Source organism: Rhinoraja longicauda, chromosome 8 (genome assembly GCF_053455715.1).
Source record: "Rhinoraja longicauda isolate Sanriku21f chromosome 8, sRhiLon1.1, whole genome shotgun sequence".
In the NCBI taxonomy this organism is placed as follows: Eukaryota; Metazoa; Chordata; class Chondrichthyes; order Rajiformes; family Arhynchobatidae; genus Rhinoraja; species Rhinoraja longicauda.
In genome coordinates, this window is record NC_135960.1 from 38,913,663 (window position 1) to 38,933,459 (window position 19,797).

A 19,797-nucleotide genomic window follows, 5' to 3' on the forward strand; every position below is an offset into this window, starting at 1 on the left:
ACCCTGTCAGTCTTTGGAATGTGGGAGGAAACTGAAGGTCTCGGATCTTGGAGGAAACCCATGCAGGTCACGGGCAGAACGTAAAAGCAACGTACAGACAGCACTCGTTGACTGGATCGAACTCGGGTCCCTGGCAATGAAGCGCTGTAAGTCAGCAACTCTACCGCTGCGCCACCGTGCTGCCCCGTGCATAACTGAGTATTGTGCCCAACGATGGGTGAAGGAGCCCTCAGTGCTGAGCTTCTGTAGTGCTGCGTTGTCCCTATTCCCCATTGAAGGGACACAGGTGAGAGTGAGGTGCAGCGAGGAAGTTTTCTTATAGCAATGATTATTTAATGATCGAGAATGCACGCAGCAAAAGATTCATGGAAACACGATTAAGTAGTTTACGTTTGGAAGTGTATTTTTAGTTTAGTTACTAATTTAAATTTAAGTTTGTAAATGTATTTCTAGTGTTAAAAGCTTTGCTGATATGCAAATTAACCAGTGCCACATGGCAGTTTAACCAGCATCTGATGCCTTTCAACAAGTTGCCAGATGCCAGTTTAGCCAATAACAGACCAATCATGCTGGTTCTGAGCTTGTAGCTCTGCACACCCATTGAAACTAATTACTGCTACTTTCAGCTTATTAACCTCCCATTCTGCTCTCAAGACCCCAAGCTGCAGCCTGTCGCTGAAGCCATGCCTGAGCCGAAGCGGAATAACACCTCAAAGGTAGCTAAAGAGGGAGGTCATGGAGAAACAAATGACGTTCTTTTTACAGGATCAGGGCAAGGCACCAGGGTGCCAACCACCGTTAAAACATCACCCGGAATGGAGCCGTTGGTGACACACACCATCTCCTGGTCGCCATTTCATGATACCACCGAATACCTGGTCACGTATTACCCTGTTGGTTATGGCGGACAATCCAGGCAGGTAATTGATTGTACTATCCATAGATGCTCTTCCATCGAATCTCAAACACTAATTAATGACCGAGGAAGAACTTCCAATTATTATCTTGGAATGGGTGTGGATGTTCGGGCAAGTTGAAAAACACCCTTACTTAGGTGTGCAACCCAGACAGGCCCTTTGGCCCAAATGCCCATTCTCTCCATTACATTTATCAACACTGGAAGCACTGACACACATTTGGTCCCTCATTTTCTATATCTTGGATATTCAAAAGCTTGACTAAATGCTTCATAAAATATGAGACTGCCTCCACAATTCCCCCTGAAGCACACCACATCCCACGTGGTCACAAGGAGAAAGTGCAAACTTGGTCAGGATTGAACCTGGATCACTGGAGCTGTGAGGCATTAGCTCTACTAGGTGTGCCGCTGTGCTGCACTGGAGATCCACAACAGATCAATAAACTTGTCTATCCTCACCTTTTTTTGCTGAGGCTCGAACCCTACCCCATCCAAAGCAAAATCTGGGTGTGTTTATGGGAATAGAGGTGCGTTATTTGAAGCCCTCAATGAGAGCCCAGAGTAATGCCTTCCATAAACTGAAAAGGGTATCCTGTCCTCAGATTTTTGGAAAACCAGAGTGGTTGAAAATTCTGTCAGGCAGCATTTGTGGAGGTCGAAAAAGAACATTTCAGGTCAAAAGTAGAGAAAACAAGTTTGCAGACAGGGTGGGGGAGAGAAAGGATAGGACAGCACATGGGAAATAGGTCTGATAGGGTGAATGGAGGGTTGCCATGGTGATAGGCTGTTGTGTCTGCCTTCCAGGTGCGTGTACCAGGATCCTCATCCTACGCCGTGCTTCCTGGCCTTGTGTCTGGAGGCAATTACCACGTGTTAGTGGAATCTCTGAATGGTGATAAGAAACGAAAAGTAATGGAGGAGACTTTCACTTGTAAGTGTGTGGATTACTGCTGTAGCAGTACAAATATTCAGGTGGGAAGCATGTTGTACACATCCCTGATGTAATATCTTCCCCCATCATTACCCCCATCTCCCTCAGCAGCTCAGTCATACAACCTGGCTCCAACAGGTCTGTCACCCCCCCCCATCCTCAACTTGTTAACGTCTCACTACCACGATGGCCTTCCCCCTCAACCTTTACATTGAGTGTCTCCCTTTTGCTGCTCACTCGCTTGCCCCTCTCAACGGGGCTCTCCACCCCCCCCCCCCCCCTTACCAATTCTGCTTTAACTCCCCCTCTCCCTCCTTCAGTTAACTGACTATCTCGACCCATGAGAAAGTTAGATTTAGCTCTTAGGGCTAGTGGAATCAAGGGATAAGTGGATAAAGCAGGAACGGGGTACAGCCATGAGCATATTGAATGGCTGGCTCGAAGGGTTAAATGGCCTATTCCTGTACCTTTTTTTCCTATATTTCTATGACCTTACTTCAGACTGCGCCCTGCCTTCACTGAGATTGGCTCTTCCTACTCTACCAACCGTTACACGACGGCACTTCATCCCACTCCTCAGACGGTCTCCTCTTCACATCCAGCCTCTCTGCTTCACAAACTGGGGTCTTGCCATTGTGACATCCATTGCTTGCACTCTTGTGAAAATGTGGCAGTGTCCAACACAGAATCACGGTCTGTTCATAATCCTTCAGTCATTTGATAGCAAATTTCCCCCTAAAAATGTCATTTGAAATACCATTTGTCATGACAGCCCATTGAGATTATTACCTCGTGCCAATTGCTTGGATCCAATTGCCCCTTTTCAAGGGGACATTCGTGCAGACCTGATACTAAAGCTCCTGCCAAACTTGAATCTGCCCGATGACCCAGTGCCTCTGCGATTATTCTTGTCGGGTTACATCTCTTCTGGCACAACAACTGCCAGTTATGTTGTGCATTTCACAATCCTGGGACATTGCACCATAAATTTCCCCTTTGTGTTGTTTATACTGCAGTTGTAGATGGTGCCATTACTGAATAAAAGAAGGATGTGGGATCTCAGAGTAATTGCTTCCAGTTTAATGCGTTAATTCTTTGTTTCTTGCCCGCAGCTGCAACCGTAGAAATCGACACTGGGCAGGAAAGATGTTTTGACTCCGTCACCAATTCCCATTATACAGTTGGACAGTGGTGGGAACGGTCGACTGAGACTGGAATCAACCAGTGGTGCAAGTGTAATGGAAATGGTCAAGTCACGTGTAGCTCATCAGGTGGGTGGTCTGCACCACATGCTCCAATCCTCTCTCCAGATGCCCTGCCCCTTCACACATGCATCTCTTGGTAATTTTGAGGGTGGTTTCTGTAAAATAAACACTGAAATAAACAGACTTGGATGGGGTGCATTAGAAGGCACCTACAGCGAGTGCAAGCTTTTAGAGCTGACACGTGACATGTGAGCTCGTTGACACAAGGGTAATGCCTTGATTCCAGAGTTCGATCAGGAATCTGCAACTGTGGCAAAGATCCACTTCGGATGGAATGAGTTTTCTGGGAATTTAGGATGCACATGATTTATGTTCACATCTGCTTTCTCCTGAGTCTTGAGTATATTGAAATGCATCTTGAACACATATTGCTTCATGAAAGGACAGTTATATTAGTGTGTCGAGTGAGATTGTATTGATCATTTATTTTACCATTAGCTCTTAAAGTTCATAAATACTGCCCAGGGTTTATAAATGAACAGGTTTCCTCTCGGGTGCATACCATTCAGACTCAACTGCTACATCATCAACTCGGGTTCAGAATCCTCAAACTGCTCACCTGTGAGAATGATGTCACCACACCAAGGACAGTTCAGCAAGGTTCACTCCTCTTTGTGGGGATGATAGGAGACATTGTTCTTTACGGAGTCATGGCAACACACCATTCGGTCCAATTTGTCTGCTAACCAAGAAGCCTCATCTAAGCTTAACCATTTGCCCACATTTTTTTCATATCCCTCTAAATATTTCCGACCCATGTACCTATCCAAATGTCTTAAATCTTGTTATTGTACCTGTCTCAACTACTTCCTCAGGCAGCTCATCCCCTTTCCCAACACGCTCTGAAATAATTGCCCCTCAGGTTCCGATAAATCGTTCCCCTCTCGCCTGAAACCTAAGCCCTCTAGATCTGGATTTCTCTACCCTGTGAGAAAAAAAATTGTGGTTTCACTTTATCTTCCTTCCAGATTTTATACACTTTCATAAAATCACCCCTCAGCTTCTTGCCCACCAAAGAATAAAGTCCAATCATGTCCAGTCTCTCATTATAGCTCAGGCCCTCAAGTTCTGGCAACATGCTGGTGGATATTCCCTGCATTTTTTCCAGCCTAATGGCATTGTCCCTATAACAGGATAACTACAGTTAAACACAATATTCCCATGTGCGGCCTCAACAACATCTTGTACAACTGGAACATAACAGTCCAACTTCTCAACTTAATTCTCTGACCGATGAAGGCCAGCATGCCTAAAGCTTTCTTCACCAACCTGTGCCACAATGTTCAGGGAAGCATGTACTTGTACTCCTAGATCCCTCTCTCTATAACACTCCCCAGGGCCTTATGACTGATGACTCCTGCCCTGGTTTGAATTCCCAAAGTGCAACATCTGATTTAAACTCCATTTTTCATTCCTCTCCATTTCTCATTCCTCAGCGCACATGTCCAGCTGATCAAGGAACTGTTGTTTTTGACCATGCCATGTACATTCTCAACCAATGTCGTATATTCTCATGCTGCGGAAATAATATTTTTAGTCCCGACTGATACCCTCCTGAGGAGTCATTAAAAAACAGTCAAAAGTGATCGGGCTGTACAGCACATTTCCCAGGAGCAGTGCAGATGTGGGGAGAGGACATACATTGAGAGTGTCAATAATGGGGAACTTTACATTAGTTTACTTTAGAGATACAGCACGTAAACTGGCCCTTTGGCCCACCTAGTCCGCAACCGACCAACAATCACCGCAAATTAACACACACTGAGGAATCATTAAAAAACAGTCAAAAGTGATCGCGCTGTGCCTTCTTTGCAGCACATTTCCCAGGAGCAGTGCAGATGTGGGGAGAGGACATACATTGAGAGTGTCCATGATGGGGAACCTTACATTAGTTTACTTTAGAGATACAGAAATACAATTTACACTTGTACAAAGCCAATTAACCTACAAACCCTGTCAGTCTTTGGAATGTGGGAGGAAACTGAAGGTCTCGGATCTTGGAGGAAACCCATGCAGGTCACGGGCAGAACGTAAAAGCAACGTACAGACAGCACTCGTTGACTGGATCGAACCCGGGTCCCTGGCAATGAAGCGCTGTAAGCCAGCAACTCTTCCGCTGCGCCACCGTGCTGCCCCGTGCATAACTGAGTATTGTGCCCAACGATGGGTGAAGGAGCCCTCAGTGCTGAGCTTCTGTAGTGCTGCGTTGTCCCTATTCCCCATTGAAGGGACACAGGTGAGAGTGAGGTGCAGCGAGGAAGTTTTCTTATAGCAATGATTATTTAATGATCGAGAATGCACGCAGCAAAAGATTCATGGAAACACGATTAAGCAGTTTACGTTTGGAAGCGTATTTTTAGTTTAGTTACTAATTTAAATTTAAGTTTGTAAATGTATTTCTAGTGTTAAAAGCTTTGCTGATATGCAAATTAACCAGTGCCACAAGGCAGTTTAACCAGCATCTGATGCCTTTCAACAAGTTGCCAGATGCCTGTTTAGCCAATAACAGACCAACCATGCTGGTTCTGAGCTTGTAGCTCTGCACACCCATTGAAACTAATTACTGCTACTTTCAGCTTATTAACCTCCCATTCTGCTCTCAAGACCCCAAGCTGCAGCCTGTCGCTGAAGCCATGCCTGAGCCGAAGCGGAATAACACCTCAAAGGTAGCTAAAGAGGGAGGTCATGGAGAAACAAATGACGTTCTTTTTACAGGATCAGGGCAAGGCACCAGGGTGCCAACCACCGTTAAAACATCACCCGGAATGGAGCCGTTGGTGACACACACCATCTCCTGGTCGCCATTTCATGATACCACCGAATACCTGGTCACGTATTACCCTGTTGGTTATGGCGGACAATCCAGGCAGGTAATTGATTGTACTATCCATAGATGCTCTTCCATCGAATCTCAAACACTAATTAATGACCGAGGAAGAACTTCCAATTATTATCTTGGAATGGGTGTGGATGTTCGGGCAAGTTGAAAAACACCCTTACTTAGGTGTGCAACCCAGACAGGCCCTTTGGCCCAAATGCCCATTCTCTCCATTACATTTATCAACACTGGAAGCACTGACACACATTTGGTCCCTCATCTTCTATATCTTGGATATTCAAAAGCTTGACTAAATGCTTCATAAAATATGAGACTGCCTCCACAATTCCCCCTGAAGCACACCACATCCCACGTGGTCACAAGGAGAAAGTGCAAACTTGGTCAGGATTGAACCTGGATCACTGGAGCTGTGAGGCATTAGCTCTACTAGGTGTGCCGCTGTGCTGCACTGGAGATCCACAACAGATCAATAAACTTGCCTATCCTCACCTTTTTTTGCTGAGGCTCGAACCCTACCCCATCCAAAGCAAAATCTGGGTGTGTTTATGGAAATAGAGGTGCGTTATTTGAAGCCCTCAATGAGAGCCCAGAGTAATGCCTTCCATAAACTGAAAAGGGTATCCTGTCCTCAGATTTTTGGAAAACCAGAGTGGTTGAAAATTCTGTCAGGCAGCATTTGTGGAGGTCGAAAAAGAACATTTCAGGTCAAAAGTAGAGAAAACAAGTTTGCAGACAGGGTGGGGGAGAGAAAGGATAGGACAGCACATGGGAAATAGGTCTGATAGGGTGAATGGAGGGTTGCCATGGTGATAGGCTGTTGTGTCTGCCTTCCAGGTGCGTGTACCAGGATCCTCATCCTACGCCGTGCTTCCTGGCCTTGTGTCTGGAGGCAATTACCACGTGTTAGTGGAATCTCTGAATGGTGATAAGAAACGAAAAGTAATGGAGGAGACTTTCACTTGTAAGTGTGGATTACTGCTGTAGCAGTACAAATATTCAGGTGGGAAGCATGTTGTACACATCCCTGATGTAATATCTTCCCCCATCATTACCCCCATCTCCCTCAGCAGCTCAGTCATACAACCTGGCTCCAACAGGTCTGTCACCCCCCCTCCTCAACTTGTTAACGTCTCACTACCACGATGGCCTTCCCCTGTTGTAGTTCGTGCGTTTAACCCCTTACACCCCCTCAACCTTTACATTGAGTGTCTCCCTTTTGCTGCTCACTCGCTTGCCCCTCTCAACGGGGCTCTCCACCCCCCCCCCCCCCCCTTACCAATTCTGCCTTAACTCCCCCTCTCCCTCCTTCAGTTAACTGACTATCTCGACCATTGAGAATGTTAGGGCTAGTGGAATCAAGGGATGAGTGGATAAAGCAGGAACGGGGTACAGCCATGAGCATATTGAATGGCTGGCTCGAAGGGTTAAATGGCCTATTCCTGTACCTTTTTTTCCTATATTTCTATGACCTTACTTCAGACTGGGCCCTGCCTTCACTGGATTGGCTCTTCCTACTCTACCAACCGTTACATGACGGCACTTCATCCCACTCCTCAGACGGTCTCCTCTTCACATCCAGCCTCTCTGCTTCACAAACTGGGAGTCTTGCCATTGTGACATCCATTGCTTGCACTCTTGTGAAAATGTGGCAGTGTCCAACACAGAATCACGGTCTGTTCATAATCCTTCAGTCATTTGATAGCAAATTTCCCCCTAAAAATGTCATTTGAAATACCATTTGTCATGACAGCCCATTGAGATTATTACCTCGTGCCAATTGCTTGGATCCAATTGCCCCTTTTCAAGGGGACATTCGTGCAGACCTGATACTAAAGCTCCTGCCAAACTTGAATCTGCCCGATGACCCAGTGCCTCTGCGATTATTCTTGTCGGGTTACATCTCTTCTGGCACAACAACTGCCAGTTATGTTGTGCATTTCACAATCCTGGGACATTGCACCATAAATTTCCCCTTTGTGTTGTTTATACTGCAGTTGTAGATGGTGCCATTACTGAATAAAAGAAGGATGTGGGATCTCAGAGTAATTGCTTCCAGTTTAATGCGTTAATTCTTTGTTTCTTGCCCGCAGCTGCAACCGTAGAAATCGACACTGGGCAGGAAAGATGTTTTGACTCCGTCACCAATTCCCATTATACAGTTGGACAGTGGTGGGAACGGTCGACTGAGACTGGATTCAAACTGCGGTGCAAGTGCAATGGAAATGGTCACGTCACGTGTGTCCCATCAGGTGGGTGGTCTGCACCACATGCTCCAATCCTCTCTCCAGATGCCCTGCCCCTTCACACATGCATCTCTTGGTAATTTTGAGGGTGGTTTCTGTAAAATAAACACTGAAATAAACAGACTTGGATGGGGTGCATTAGAAGGCACCTACAGCGAGTGCAAGCTTTTAGAGCTGACACGTGACATGTGAGCTCGTTGACACAAGGGTAATGCCTTGATTCCAGAGCTCGATCAGGAATCTGCAACTGTGGCAAAGATCCACTTCGGATGGAATGAGTTTTCTGGGAATTTAGGATGCACATGATTTATGTTCACATCTGCTTTCTCCTGAGTCTTGAGTATATTGAAATGCATCTTGAACACATATTGCTTCATGAAAGGACAGTTATATTAGTGTGTCGAGTGAGATTGTATTGATCATTTATTTTACCATTAGCTCTTAAAGTTCATAAATACTGCCCAGGGTTTATAAATGAACAGGTTTCCTCTCGGGTGCACGCCATTCAGACTCAACTGCTACATCATCAACTCGGGTTCAGAATCCTCAAACTGCTCATCTGTGAGAATGATGTCACCACACCAAGGACAGTTCAGCAAGGTTCACTCCTCTTTGTGGGGATGATAGGAGACATTGTTCTTTACGGAGTCATGGCAACACACCATTCGGTCCAATTTGTCTGCTAACCAAGAAGCCTCATCTAAGCTTAACCATTTGCCCACATTTTTTTCATATCCCTCTAAATATTTCTGACCCATGTACCTATCCAAATGTCTTAAATCTTGTTATTGTACCTGTCTCAACTACTTCCTCAGGCAGCTCATCCCCTTTCCCAACACGCTCTGAAAAATTTGCCCCTCAGGTTCCGATAAATCGTTCCCCTCTCACTTGAAACCTAAGCCCTCTTAGATCTAGATTTCTCTACCCTGCGAGAAAAAAATAGTGGTTTCACTTTATCTTCCTTCTAGATTGTATACACTTTCATAAAATCACCCCTCAGTTTCTTGCCCACCAAAGAATAAAGTCCAATCATGTCCAGTCTCTCATTATAGCTCAGGCCCTCAAGTTCTGGCAACATGCTGGTGGATATTCTCTGCACTCTTTCCAGCCTAATGGCATTGTTCCTATAACAGGGTGACCACAGTTAAACACAATACTCCCACGTGCGGCCACAACAACATCTTGTGCAACTAGAACATAACATCCCAACTTCTAAACTTAATTCTCTGACCGATAAAGGCCAGCATGCCTAAAGCTTTCTTCACCAACCTGTGCCACAACGATCAGTGAAGCATGTACTTGTACTCCTAGATCCCTCTCTCTATAACATTCCCCAGGGCCTTATGACTGATGACTCCTTTCCTGGTTTGAATTCCCAAAGTGCAACATCTGATTTAAACTCCCATTTTTCATTCCTCTCCATTTCTCATTCCTCAGCGCACATGTCCAGCTGATCAAGGAACTGTTGTTTTTAACCATGCCATGTACATTCTCAACCAATGTCTTGTATATTCTCATGCTACGGTAATAATATTTTTAGTCCTGACTGATACCCCTCCTGAGGAGTCATTAAAAAACAGTCAAATGTGATCGGGCTGTACAGCACATTTCCCAGGAGCAGTGCAGATGTGGGGAGAGGACATACATTGAGAGTGTCAATAATGGGGAACTTTACATTAGTTTACTTTAAAGATACAGCACGTAAACTGGCCCTTTGGCCCACCTAGTCCGCAACCGACCAACAATCACCGCAAATTAACACACACTGGGGACAATTTACACTTATACAAAGCCAATTAACCTACAAACCCTGTCAAGTCTTTGGAATGTGGGAGGAAACTGAAGGTCTGAGATCCCGGAGGACACCCATGCAGGTCACGGGGACAACGTAAAAACACCGTACAGACAGCATCCGTTGCCAGGATTGAACTCGGGTCTTTGGCGCTGCAAGGCAGCAACTCTACCGCTGCGCCACCGTGCTGCCCCGTGCATAACTGAGTAATGTGCCCAACGATGGGTGAAGGAGCCCTCAGTGCTGAGCTTCTGTAGTGCTGCGTTGTCCCTATTCCCCATTGAAGGGACACAGGTGAGAGTGAGGTGCAGCGAGGAGGATTTCTTGTAGCAATGATTATTTAGTGATCGAGAATGCACACAGCTCGTGAGCGTATGATTTAAATTCATGGAAACACGATTAAGTAGTTTACGTTTGGAAGTGTATTTTTAGTTTAGTTACTAATTTAGTTTAAGTTTGTAAATGTATTTCTAGTGTTAAAAGCTTTGCTGATATGCAGATTAACCAGTGCCACATGGCAGTTTAACCAGCATCGGATGCCTTTCAACAAGTTGCCAGATGCCAGTTTAGCCAATAACAGACCAACCATGCTGGTTCTGAGCTTGTAGCTCTGCACACCCATTAAAACTAATTACTGCTACTTTCAGCTTATTAACCTCCCATTCTGCTCTCAAGACCCCAAGCTGCAGCCTGTCGCTGAAGCCATGCCTGAGCCGAAGCGGAATAACACCTTAAAGGTAGCTAAAGAGGGAGGTCATGGAGAAACAAATGATGTTCCTTTTACAGGATCAGGGCCAGGCACCAGGGTGCCAACCATCGGTGAACAATCACCTGGAGAACAATCACCTGGAGGGGGGCCGTTGGTGACACACACCATCTCCTGGTCGCCATTTCATGATACCACCGAATACCTGGTCACGTATTACCCTGTTGGTTATGGCGGACAATCCAGGCAGGTAATTGATTGTACTATCCATAGATGCTCTTCCATCGAATCTCAAACACTAATTAATGACTGAGGAAGAACTTCCAATTATTATCTTGGAATAGGTGTGGATGTTCAGGCAAGCTGAAAAACACCCTTACTTTGGTGTGCAACCTAGACAGGCCCTTTGGCCCACATACCCATGCTCTCCATTACATTTATCAACACTGGAAGCACTGAGACACATTTGGTCCCTCATCTATATCTTGGATATTCAAAAGCTTGACTAAATGCTTCATGACATATGAGACTGCCTCCACAATTCCCCCCGAAGCACACCACATCCCACATTGTCACAAAGAGAAAGTGCAAACTTATTGGTGGTCAGGATTGAACCTGGATCACTGGAGCTGTGAGGCATTAGCTCTACTAGGTGTGCCGCTGTGCTGCACTGGAGATCCACAACCGATCAATAAACTTGTCTATCCTCATCTATTTTTGCTGAGGCTCGAACCCTACCCCATCCAAAGCGAAATCTGGGTGTGTTTATGGAAATAGAGATGCGTTATTTGAAGCCCTCAATGAGAGCCCAGAGTAATGCCTTCCATAAACTGAAAAGGGTATCCTGTCCTCAGATTTTTGGAAAACCAGAGTGGTTGAAAATTCTTTCAGGCAGCATTTGTGGAGGTCGAAAAAGAACATTTCAGGTCAAAAGTAGAGAAAACAAGTTTGCAGACAGGGTGGGGGAGAGAAAGGATAGGACAGCACATGGGAAATAGGTCTGATAGGGTGAATGGAGGGTTGCCATGGTGATAGGCTGTTGTGTCTGCCTTCCAGGTGCGTGTACCAGGATCCTCATCCTACGCCGTGCTTCCTGGCCTTGTGTCTGGAGGCAATTACCACGTGTTAGTGGAATCTCTGAATGGTGATAAGAAACGAAAAGTAATGGAGGAGACTTTCACTTGTAAGTGTGTGGATTACTGCTGTAGCAGTACAAATATTCAGGTGGGAAGCATGTTGTACACATCCCTGATGTAATATCTTCCCCCATCATTACCCCCATCTCCCTCAGCCGCTCAGTCATACAACCTGGCTCCAACAGGTCTGTCACCCCCCCTCCTCAACTTGTTAACGTCTCACTACCACGATGGCCTTCCCCCTCAACCTTTACATTGAGTGTCTCCCTTTTGCTGCTCACTCGCTTGCCCCTCTCAACGGGGCTCTCCACCACCCCCCCCCCCCTTACCAATTCTGCCTTAACTCCCCCTCTCCCTCCTTCAGTTAACTGACTATCTCGACCCATGAGAAAGTTAGATTTAGCTCTTGGGGCTAGTGGAATCAAGGGATAAGTGGATAAAGCAGGAACGGGGTACAGCCATGAGCATATTGAATGGCTGGCTCGAAGGGTTAAATGGCCTATTCCTGTACCTTTTTTTCCTATATTTCTATGACCTTACTTCAGACTGCGCCCTGCCTTCACTGAGATTGGCTCTTCCTACTCTACCAACCATTACACGATGGCACTTCATCCCACTCCTCAGACGGTCTCCTCTTCACATCCAGCCTCTCTGCTTCACAAACTGGGAGTCTTGCCATTGTGCCAGCCTCTCTGCTTCACAAACTGGGAGTCTTGCCATTGTGACATCCATTGCTTGCACTCTTGTGAAAATGTGGCAGTGTCCAACACAGAATCACGGTCTGTTCATAATCCTTCAGTCATTTGATAGCAAATTTCCCCCTAAAAATGTCATTTGAAATACCATTTGTCATGACAGCCCATTGAGATTATTACCTCGTGCCAATTGCTTGGATCCAATTGCCCCTTTTCAAGGGGACATTCGTGCAGACCTGATACTAAAGCTCCTGCCAAACTTGAATCTGCCCGATGACCCAGTGCCTCTGCGATTATTCTTGTCGGGTTACATCTCTTCTGGCACAACAACTGCCAGTTATGTTGTGCATTTCACAATCCTGGGACATTGCACCATAAATTTCCCCTTTGTGTTGTTTATACTGCAGTTGTAGATGGTGCCATTACTGAATAAAAGAAGGATGTGGGATCTCAGAGTAATTGCTTCCAGTTTAATGCGTTAATTCTTTGTTTCTTGCCCGCAGCTGCAACCGTAGAAATCGACACTGGGCAGGAAAGATGTTTTGACTCCGTCACCAATTCCCATTATACAGTTGGACAGTGGTGGGAACAGTCGACTGAGACTGGAATCAACCAGTGGTGCAAGTGCAATGGAAATGGTCAAGTCACGTGTAGCTCATCAGGTGGGTGGTCTGCACCACATGCTCCAATCCTCTCTCCAGATGCCCTGCCCCTTCACACATACGTCTCTTGGTAATTTTGAGGGTGGTTTCTGTAAAATAAACACTGAAATAAACAGACTTGGATGGGGTGATTAGAAGGCACTTACAGCGAGTGCAAGCTTTTAGAGCTGACACGTGACATGTGAGCTCGTTGTCACAAGGGTAATGCCTTGATTCCAGAGTTCGATCAGGAATCTGCAACTGTGGCAAAGATCCACTTCGGATGGAATGAGTTTTCTGGGAATTTAGGATGCACATGATTTATGTTCACATCTGCTTTCTCCTGAGTCTTGAGTATATTGAAATGCATCTTGAACACATATTGCTTCATGAAAGGACAGTTATATTAGTGTGTCGAGTGAGATTGTATTGATCATTTATTTTACCATTGGCTCTTAAAGTTCATAAATACTGCCCAGGGTTTATAAATGAACAGGTTTCCTCTCGGGTGCACGCCATTCAGACTCAACTGCTACATCATCAACTCGGGTTCAGAATCCTCAAACTGCTCACCTGTGAGAATGATGTCACCACACCAAGGACAGTTCAGCAAGGCTCACTCCTCTTTGTGGGGATGATAGGAGACATTGTTCTTTACGGAGTCATGGCAACACACCATTCGGTCCAATTTGTCTGCTAACCAAGAAGCCTCATCTAAGCTTAACCATTTGCCCACATTTTTTTCATATCCCTCTAAATATTTCTGACCCATGTACCTATCCAAATGTCTTAAATCTTGTTATTGTACCTGTCTCAACTACTTCCTCAGGCAGCTCATCCCCTTTCCCAACACGCTCTGAAAAATTTGCCCCTCTGGTTCCGATAAATCGTTCCCCTCTCACTTGAAACCTAAGCCCTCTTAGATCTAGATTTCTCTACCCTGCGAGAAAAAAATAGTGGTTTCACTTTATCTTCCTTCTAGATTGTATACACTTTCATAAAATCGCCCCTCAGTTTCTTGCCCACCAAAGAATAAAGTCCAATCATGTCCAGTCTCTCATTATAGCTCAGGCCCTCAAGTTCTGGCAACATGCTGGTGGATATTCTCTGCACTCTTTCCAGCCTAATGGCATTGTTCCTATAACAGGGTGACCACAGTTAAACACAATACTCCCACGTGCGGCCACAACAACATCTTGTGCAACTAGAACATAACATCCCAACTTCTAAACTTAATTCTCTGACCGATAAAGGCCAGCATGCCTAAAGCTTTCTTCACCAACCTGTGCCACAACGATCAGTGAAGCATGTACTTGTACTCCTAGATCCCTCTCTATAACACTCCCCAGGGCCTTATGACTGATGACTCCTTTCCTGGTTTGAATTCCCAAAGTGCAACATCTGATTTAAACTCCATTTTTCATTCCTCTCCATTTCTCATTCCTCAGCGCACATGTCCAGCTGATCAAGGAACTGTTGTTTTTAACCATGCCATGTACATTCTCAACCAATGTCTTGTATATTCTCATGCTACGGAAATAATATTTTTAGTCCTGACTGATACCCCTCCTGAGGAGTCATTAAAAAACAGTCAAATGTGATCGGGCTGTACAGCACATTTCCCAGGAGCAGTGCAGATGTGGGGAGAGGACATACATTGAGAGTGTCAATAATGGGGAACTTTACATTAGTTTACTTTAAAGATACAGCACGTAAACTGGCCCTTTGGCCCACCTAGTCCGCAACCGACCAACAATCACCGCAAATTAACACACACTGGGGACAATTTACACTTATACAAAGCCAATTAACCTACAAACCCTGTCAAGTCTTTGGAATGTGGGAGGAAACTGAAGGTCTGAGATCCCGGAGGACACCCATGCAGGTCACGGGGACAACGTAAAAACACCGTACAGACAGCATCCGTTGCCAGGATTGAACTCGGGTCTCTGGCGCTGCAAGGCAGCAACTCTACCGCTGCGCCACCGTGCTGCCCCGTGCATAACTGAGTAATGTGCCCAACGATGGGTGAAGGAGCCCTCAGTGCTGAGCTTCTGTAGTGCTGCGTTGTCCCTATTCCCCATTGAAGGGACACAGGTGAGAGTGAGGTGCAGCGAGGAGGATTTCTTGTAGCAATGATTATTTAGTGATCGAGAATGCACACAGCTCGTGAGCGTATGATTTAAATTCATGGAAACACGATTAAGTAGTTTACGTTTGGAAGTGTATTTTTAGTTTAGTTACTAATTTAGTTTAAGTTTGTAAATGTATTTCTAGTGTTAAAAGCTTTGCTGATATGCAGATTAACCAGTGCCACATGGCAGTTTAACCAGCATCGGATGCCTTTCAACAAGTTGCCAGATGCCAGTTTAGCCAATAACAGACCAACCATGCTGGTTCTGAGCTTGTAGCTCTGCACACCCATTAAAACTAATTACTGCTACTTTCAGCTTATTAACCTCCCATTCTGCTCTCAAGACCCCAAGCTGCAGCCTGTCGCTGAAGCCATGCCTGAGCCGAAGCGGAATAACACCTCAAAGGTAGCTAAAGAGGGAGGTCATGGAGAAACAAATGATGTTCCTTTTACAGGATCAGGGCAAGGCACCAGGGTGCCAACCACCGGTGAACAATCACCTGGAGAACCATCACCTGAACGGGGGCCGTTGGTGACACACACAATCTCCTGGTCGCCATTTCATGATACCATCGAATACCTGGTCACGTATTACCCTGTTGGTTATGGCGGACAATCCAGGCAGGTAATTGATTGTACTATCCATAGATGCTCTTCCATCGAATCTCAAACACTAATTAATGACTGAGGAAGAACTTCCAATTATTATCTTGGAATAGGTGTGGATGTTCAGGCAAGCTGAAAAACACCCTTACTTTGGTGTGCAACCTAGACAGGCCCTTTGGCCCACATACCCATGCTCTCCATTACATTTATCAACACTGGAAGCACTGAGACACATTTGGTCCCTCATCTTCTATATCTTGGATATTCAAAAGCTTGACAAAATGCTTCATAACATATGAGACTGCCTCCACAATTCCCCCCGAAGCACACCACATCCCACGTGGTCACAAGGAGAAAGTGCAAACTTATTGGTGGTCAGGATTGAACCTGGATCACTGGAGCTGTGAGCCAGTAGCTCTACTAGGTGTGCCGCTGTGCTGCACTGGAGATCCACAACAGATCAATAAACTTGTCTATCCTCATCTATTTTTGCTGAGGCTCGAACCCTACCCCATCTAAAGTGAAATCTGGGTGTGTTTATGGAAATAGAGGTGCGTTATTTGAAGCCCTCAATGAGAGCCCAGAGTAATGCCTTCCATAAACTGAAAAGGGTATCCTGTCCTCAGATTATTTGGAAAACCAGAGTGGTTGAAAATTCTGTCAGGCAGCATTTGTGGAGGTCGAAAAAGAACATTTCAGGTCAAAAGGAGAGAAAACAAAGTTTGCAGACAGGGTGGGGGAGAGAAAGGATAGGACAGCACATGGGAAATAGGTCTGATAGGGTGAATGGAGGGTTGCCATGGTGATAGGCTGTTGTGTCTGCCTTCCAGGTGCGTGTACCAGGATCCTCATCCTACGCCGTGCTTCCTGGCCTTGTGTCTGGAGGTCATTACCACGTGTTAGTGGAATCTCTGAATGGTGATAAGAAACGAAAAGTAATGGAGGAGACTTTCATTCCATGTAAGTGTGTGAATTACTGCTGTAGCAGCACAAATAATCAGGTGGGAAGCATGTTCTACACATCCCTGATGTAATAACTTCCCCCATCATTACCTCCATCTCCCTCAGCAGCTCAGTCATACAACCTGGCTCCAACAGGTCTGTCACCCCCCCCTCCTCAACTTGTTAACGTCTCACTACCACGATGGCCTTCCCCCTCAACCTTTACATTGAGTGTCTCCCTTTTGCTGCTCACTCGCTTGCCCCTCTCAACGGGGCTCTCCACCCCCCCCCCCCCCCCCCCTTACCAATTCTGCCTTAACTCCCCCTCTCCCTCCTTCAGTTAACTGACTATCTCGACCCATGAGAAAGTTACAATTTAGCTGTTAGGGCTAATGAAATCAAGGGATAAGTGGATAAAGCAGGAACGGGTTACAGCCATGAGCATATTGAATGGCTGGCTCGAAGGGTGAAATGGCCTATTCCTGCACCTATTTCTCTATCTTTCTATGACCTTACTTCAGACTGCGCCCTGCCTTCACTGAGATTGGCTCTTCCTACTCTACCAACCGTTACACGACGGCACTGCATCCCACACCTCAGACGGTCTCCTCTTCACATCCAGCCTCTCTGCTTCACAAACTGGGAGTCTTGCCATCGTGACATCCATTGCTTGCACTCTTGTGAAAATGTGGCAGTGTGCAACACAGAAACGCAGTCTGTTCATAATCCTTCAGTCATTTGAAAGCAAATTTCCCCCTAAAAATGTCATTTGAAATACCATTCATCATGACAGCCCATTGAGATTATCAGTCTCAGACCAATTGCTTGGATCCAATTGCCCCTTTTCAAGAGCACGTTCATCAGACCTTGGACTAAAGCTCCTGCCAAATTTAAATCTGCCTCATGACCCAGTGCCTCTGCAATTATTCTTGTCGGGTTACATCTCTTCTGGCACAACAATTGCCAGTTATGTTGGGCATTTCACAATCCTGGGACATTGCACCATAAATTTACCCTGGAACTATAAGTGGAGACTGAATCAATCTGATCTCCAATGGGAAATTAGAGAAGCATTTGAGACAGAATGACTAGTAGAACAGTTGGGAAAGTGGTGGGAAGTGTGATTCCACCTGGAGGCAGCAGACTTGCTGGACTGAATCGCCCTGTGCCATCAAATTCTTCAACACATCATTTTGTTTCCGCCCAACGGTCCCACAAAAAGTAGTGTGAGTGGGATTGTACCTGGGTGGGTGTGAAGCTGTGGAAAGATGGGCAAAGCATTTGTTTAGTAACTCGCCTATGAGGCAGCACTTGAAACAGCACAAATATACTGCAATGTGTTATTCACAAAATGCTGGAGTAACTCAGCAGGTCAGGCAGCATCTCGGGAGAGAAGGAATGGGTGAACCCATTCCTTCTCTCCCGAGATGCTGCCTGACCTGCTGAGTTACTCCAGCATTTTGTGAATAAATCGATTTGTACCAGCATCTGCAGTTATTTTCTTATACTGCAATGTGTTATTCCTGCAGAGGCACCACAGTGGATAGTGGTCATGGAAGGCACTGAATGGTTTTGGGTTTGGTGAAGCGCGGTTCCCAAGATGGTTCCAGTTTAATGTGTTAATTCTTTGTCTCTTGCCCGCAGCTGCACCCGGAAAAGACGTAACTGCGAAGAAAAAATGCTTTGATTCCGTCACCGATTCCCATTATATAATTGGACAGGAGTGGGAACGGTTCACTGAGACTGGAGTCAAACTTTGGTGCCAGTGCATAGGTGGTCACATAAAGTGTGACATATCTCGTGAGTAGTCTGCACCACATCCTCCAATCCTCTCTCCAGATGCTCCGCCTCTTCACACAACATCTCTTGGCAATTTTGAAGCCAATTCCTGTAAAATAAACACCGAAATAAACAGACATGGATGTGGCGCGTTTGACGGCACCCACAGTGAGTGCAAGCTTTCAGAGCTGACAATTGACATGTGAGCTCATTGTCACAAGGGTAATGCCTTGATTCCAGAGCTCGATTAGGAATTTGCAACTATGGCGAAGATCCACTTTGGAATGGAATGAGTTTCTGGGAATTTAGGATGCACATGATTTATGTTCACATTTGCTTTCTCCTGAATCTTGACTATATTGAAATGCATCTTGACCATATATTGTTTCATGTAAGGACAGTGATATTAGTGGGTCGAGGGAGATTGTGTTGACCATTTCTTTTGCCACTGGCTCTTAAAGTTCATAAAATCTGCCCAGGGTTGGACGAATCAGGTTTCCTCTCAGGTGCACACCATTCACACTCAACTGCGATATTATCAACTCGGGTTCAGAATCCACAAACTGCTCATCTGTGAGAATGATTTCACCACACCAAAGACAGTTCAGCAAGGCTCATTCTTTGTTGGGATGATAGGAGATATTGTTCTTTATGGTGTCATGGAAACACACCATTTGGTCCAATTTGTCTGCTAACCAAGATGCCCCATCTAAGCTAAACCATTTGCCACATTTTTCTCATATCGCTCTAAATATTTCCGACCCATGTACCTATCCAAATGTCTTTAAAATGTTGCTATTGTACCTGTCTCAACTACTTCCTCTGGCAGCTCATCCCCTTTCCCCACCACCCTCTGAAAAAGTTGCCCCTCATGTTCCTGCAAATCTTTCCCCTCTCGCCTTAAAGCTAAGTCCCCTAGTTCTTGATTTCTCTACCGTGGGAAAAAAATTATGTGGTTTCACTTTATCTTCTAGATTTTATACATTTTCAAAAATCACCCCTCCGCTTCTTGCCCACCAAGGAATAAAGTCCAATCATGTCCAGTCTCTCATTATAGCTCTGGCCCTTAAGTTCTGGCAACATGCTGGTGGATATTTTCTGCATTCTTTCCAGCCTAATGGCATTGTTCCTATAACAGGGTGACCACAGTTAAACACAATATTCCCATG

At 45.5% G+C, this 19,797-nt stretch overlaps 1 protein-coding gene across 3 annotated transcripts in view; it reads left to right on the top strand.

Moving 5' to 3' along the window:
• LOC144595870 (fibronectin-like) overlaps positions 1-19,797 on the top strand; it is a 114,421-nt gene that overhangs the window by 79,447 nt on the left and 15,177 nt on the right. For 2 of the 3 annotated variants that reach the window (XM_078403677.1, XM_078403678.1), the window contains exons 42-53: positions 766-920; positions 1,724-1,850; positions 2,963-3,121; positions 5,831-5,985; positions 6,789-6,915; positions 8,045-8,203; positions 10,776-10,945; positions 11,752-11,878; positions 13,030-13,188; positions 15,757-15,926; positions 16,738-16,867; positions 18,494-18,649. In XM_078403677.1, the coding sequence (XP_078259803.1) occupies positions 766-920; positions 1,724-1,850; positions 2,963-3,121; positions 5,831-5,985; positions 6,789-6,915; positions 8,045-8,203; positions 10,776-10,945; positions 11,752-11,878; positions 13,030-13,188; positions 15,757-15,926; positions 16,738-16,867; positions 18,494-18,649 (1,794 nt within the window). The remainder of the gene's footprint in view (positions 1-765; positions 921-1,723; positions 1,851-2,962; positions 3,122-5,830; positions 5,986-6,788; positions 6,916-8,044; positions 8,204-10,775; positions 10,946-11,751; positions 11,879-13,029; positions 13,189-15,756; positions 15,927-16,737; positions 16,868-18,493; positions 18,650-19,797) is intronic. The other variant, XM_078403679.1, reaches the window with a different exon arrangement.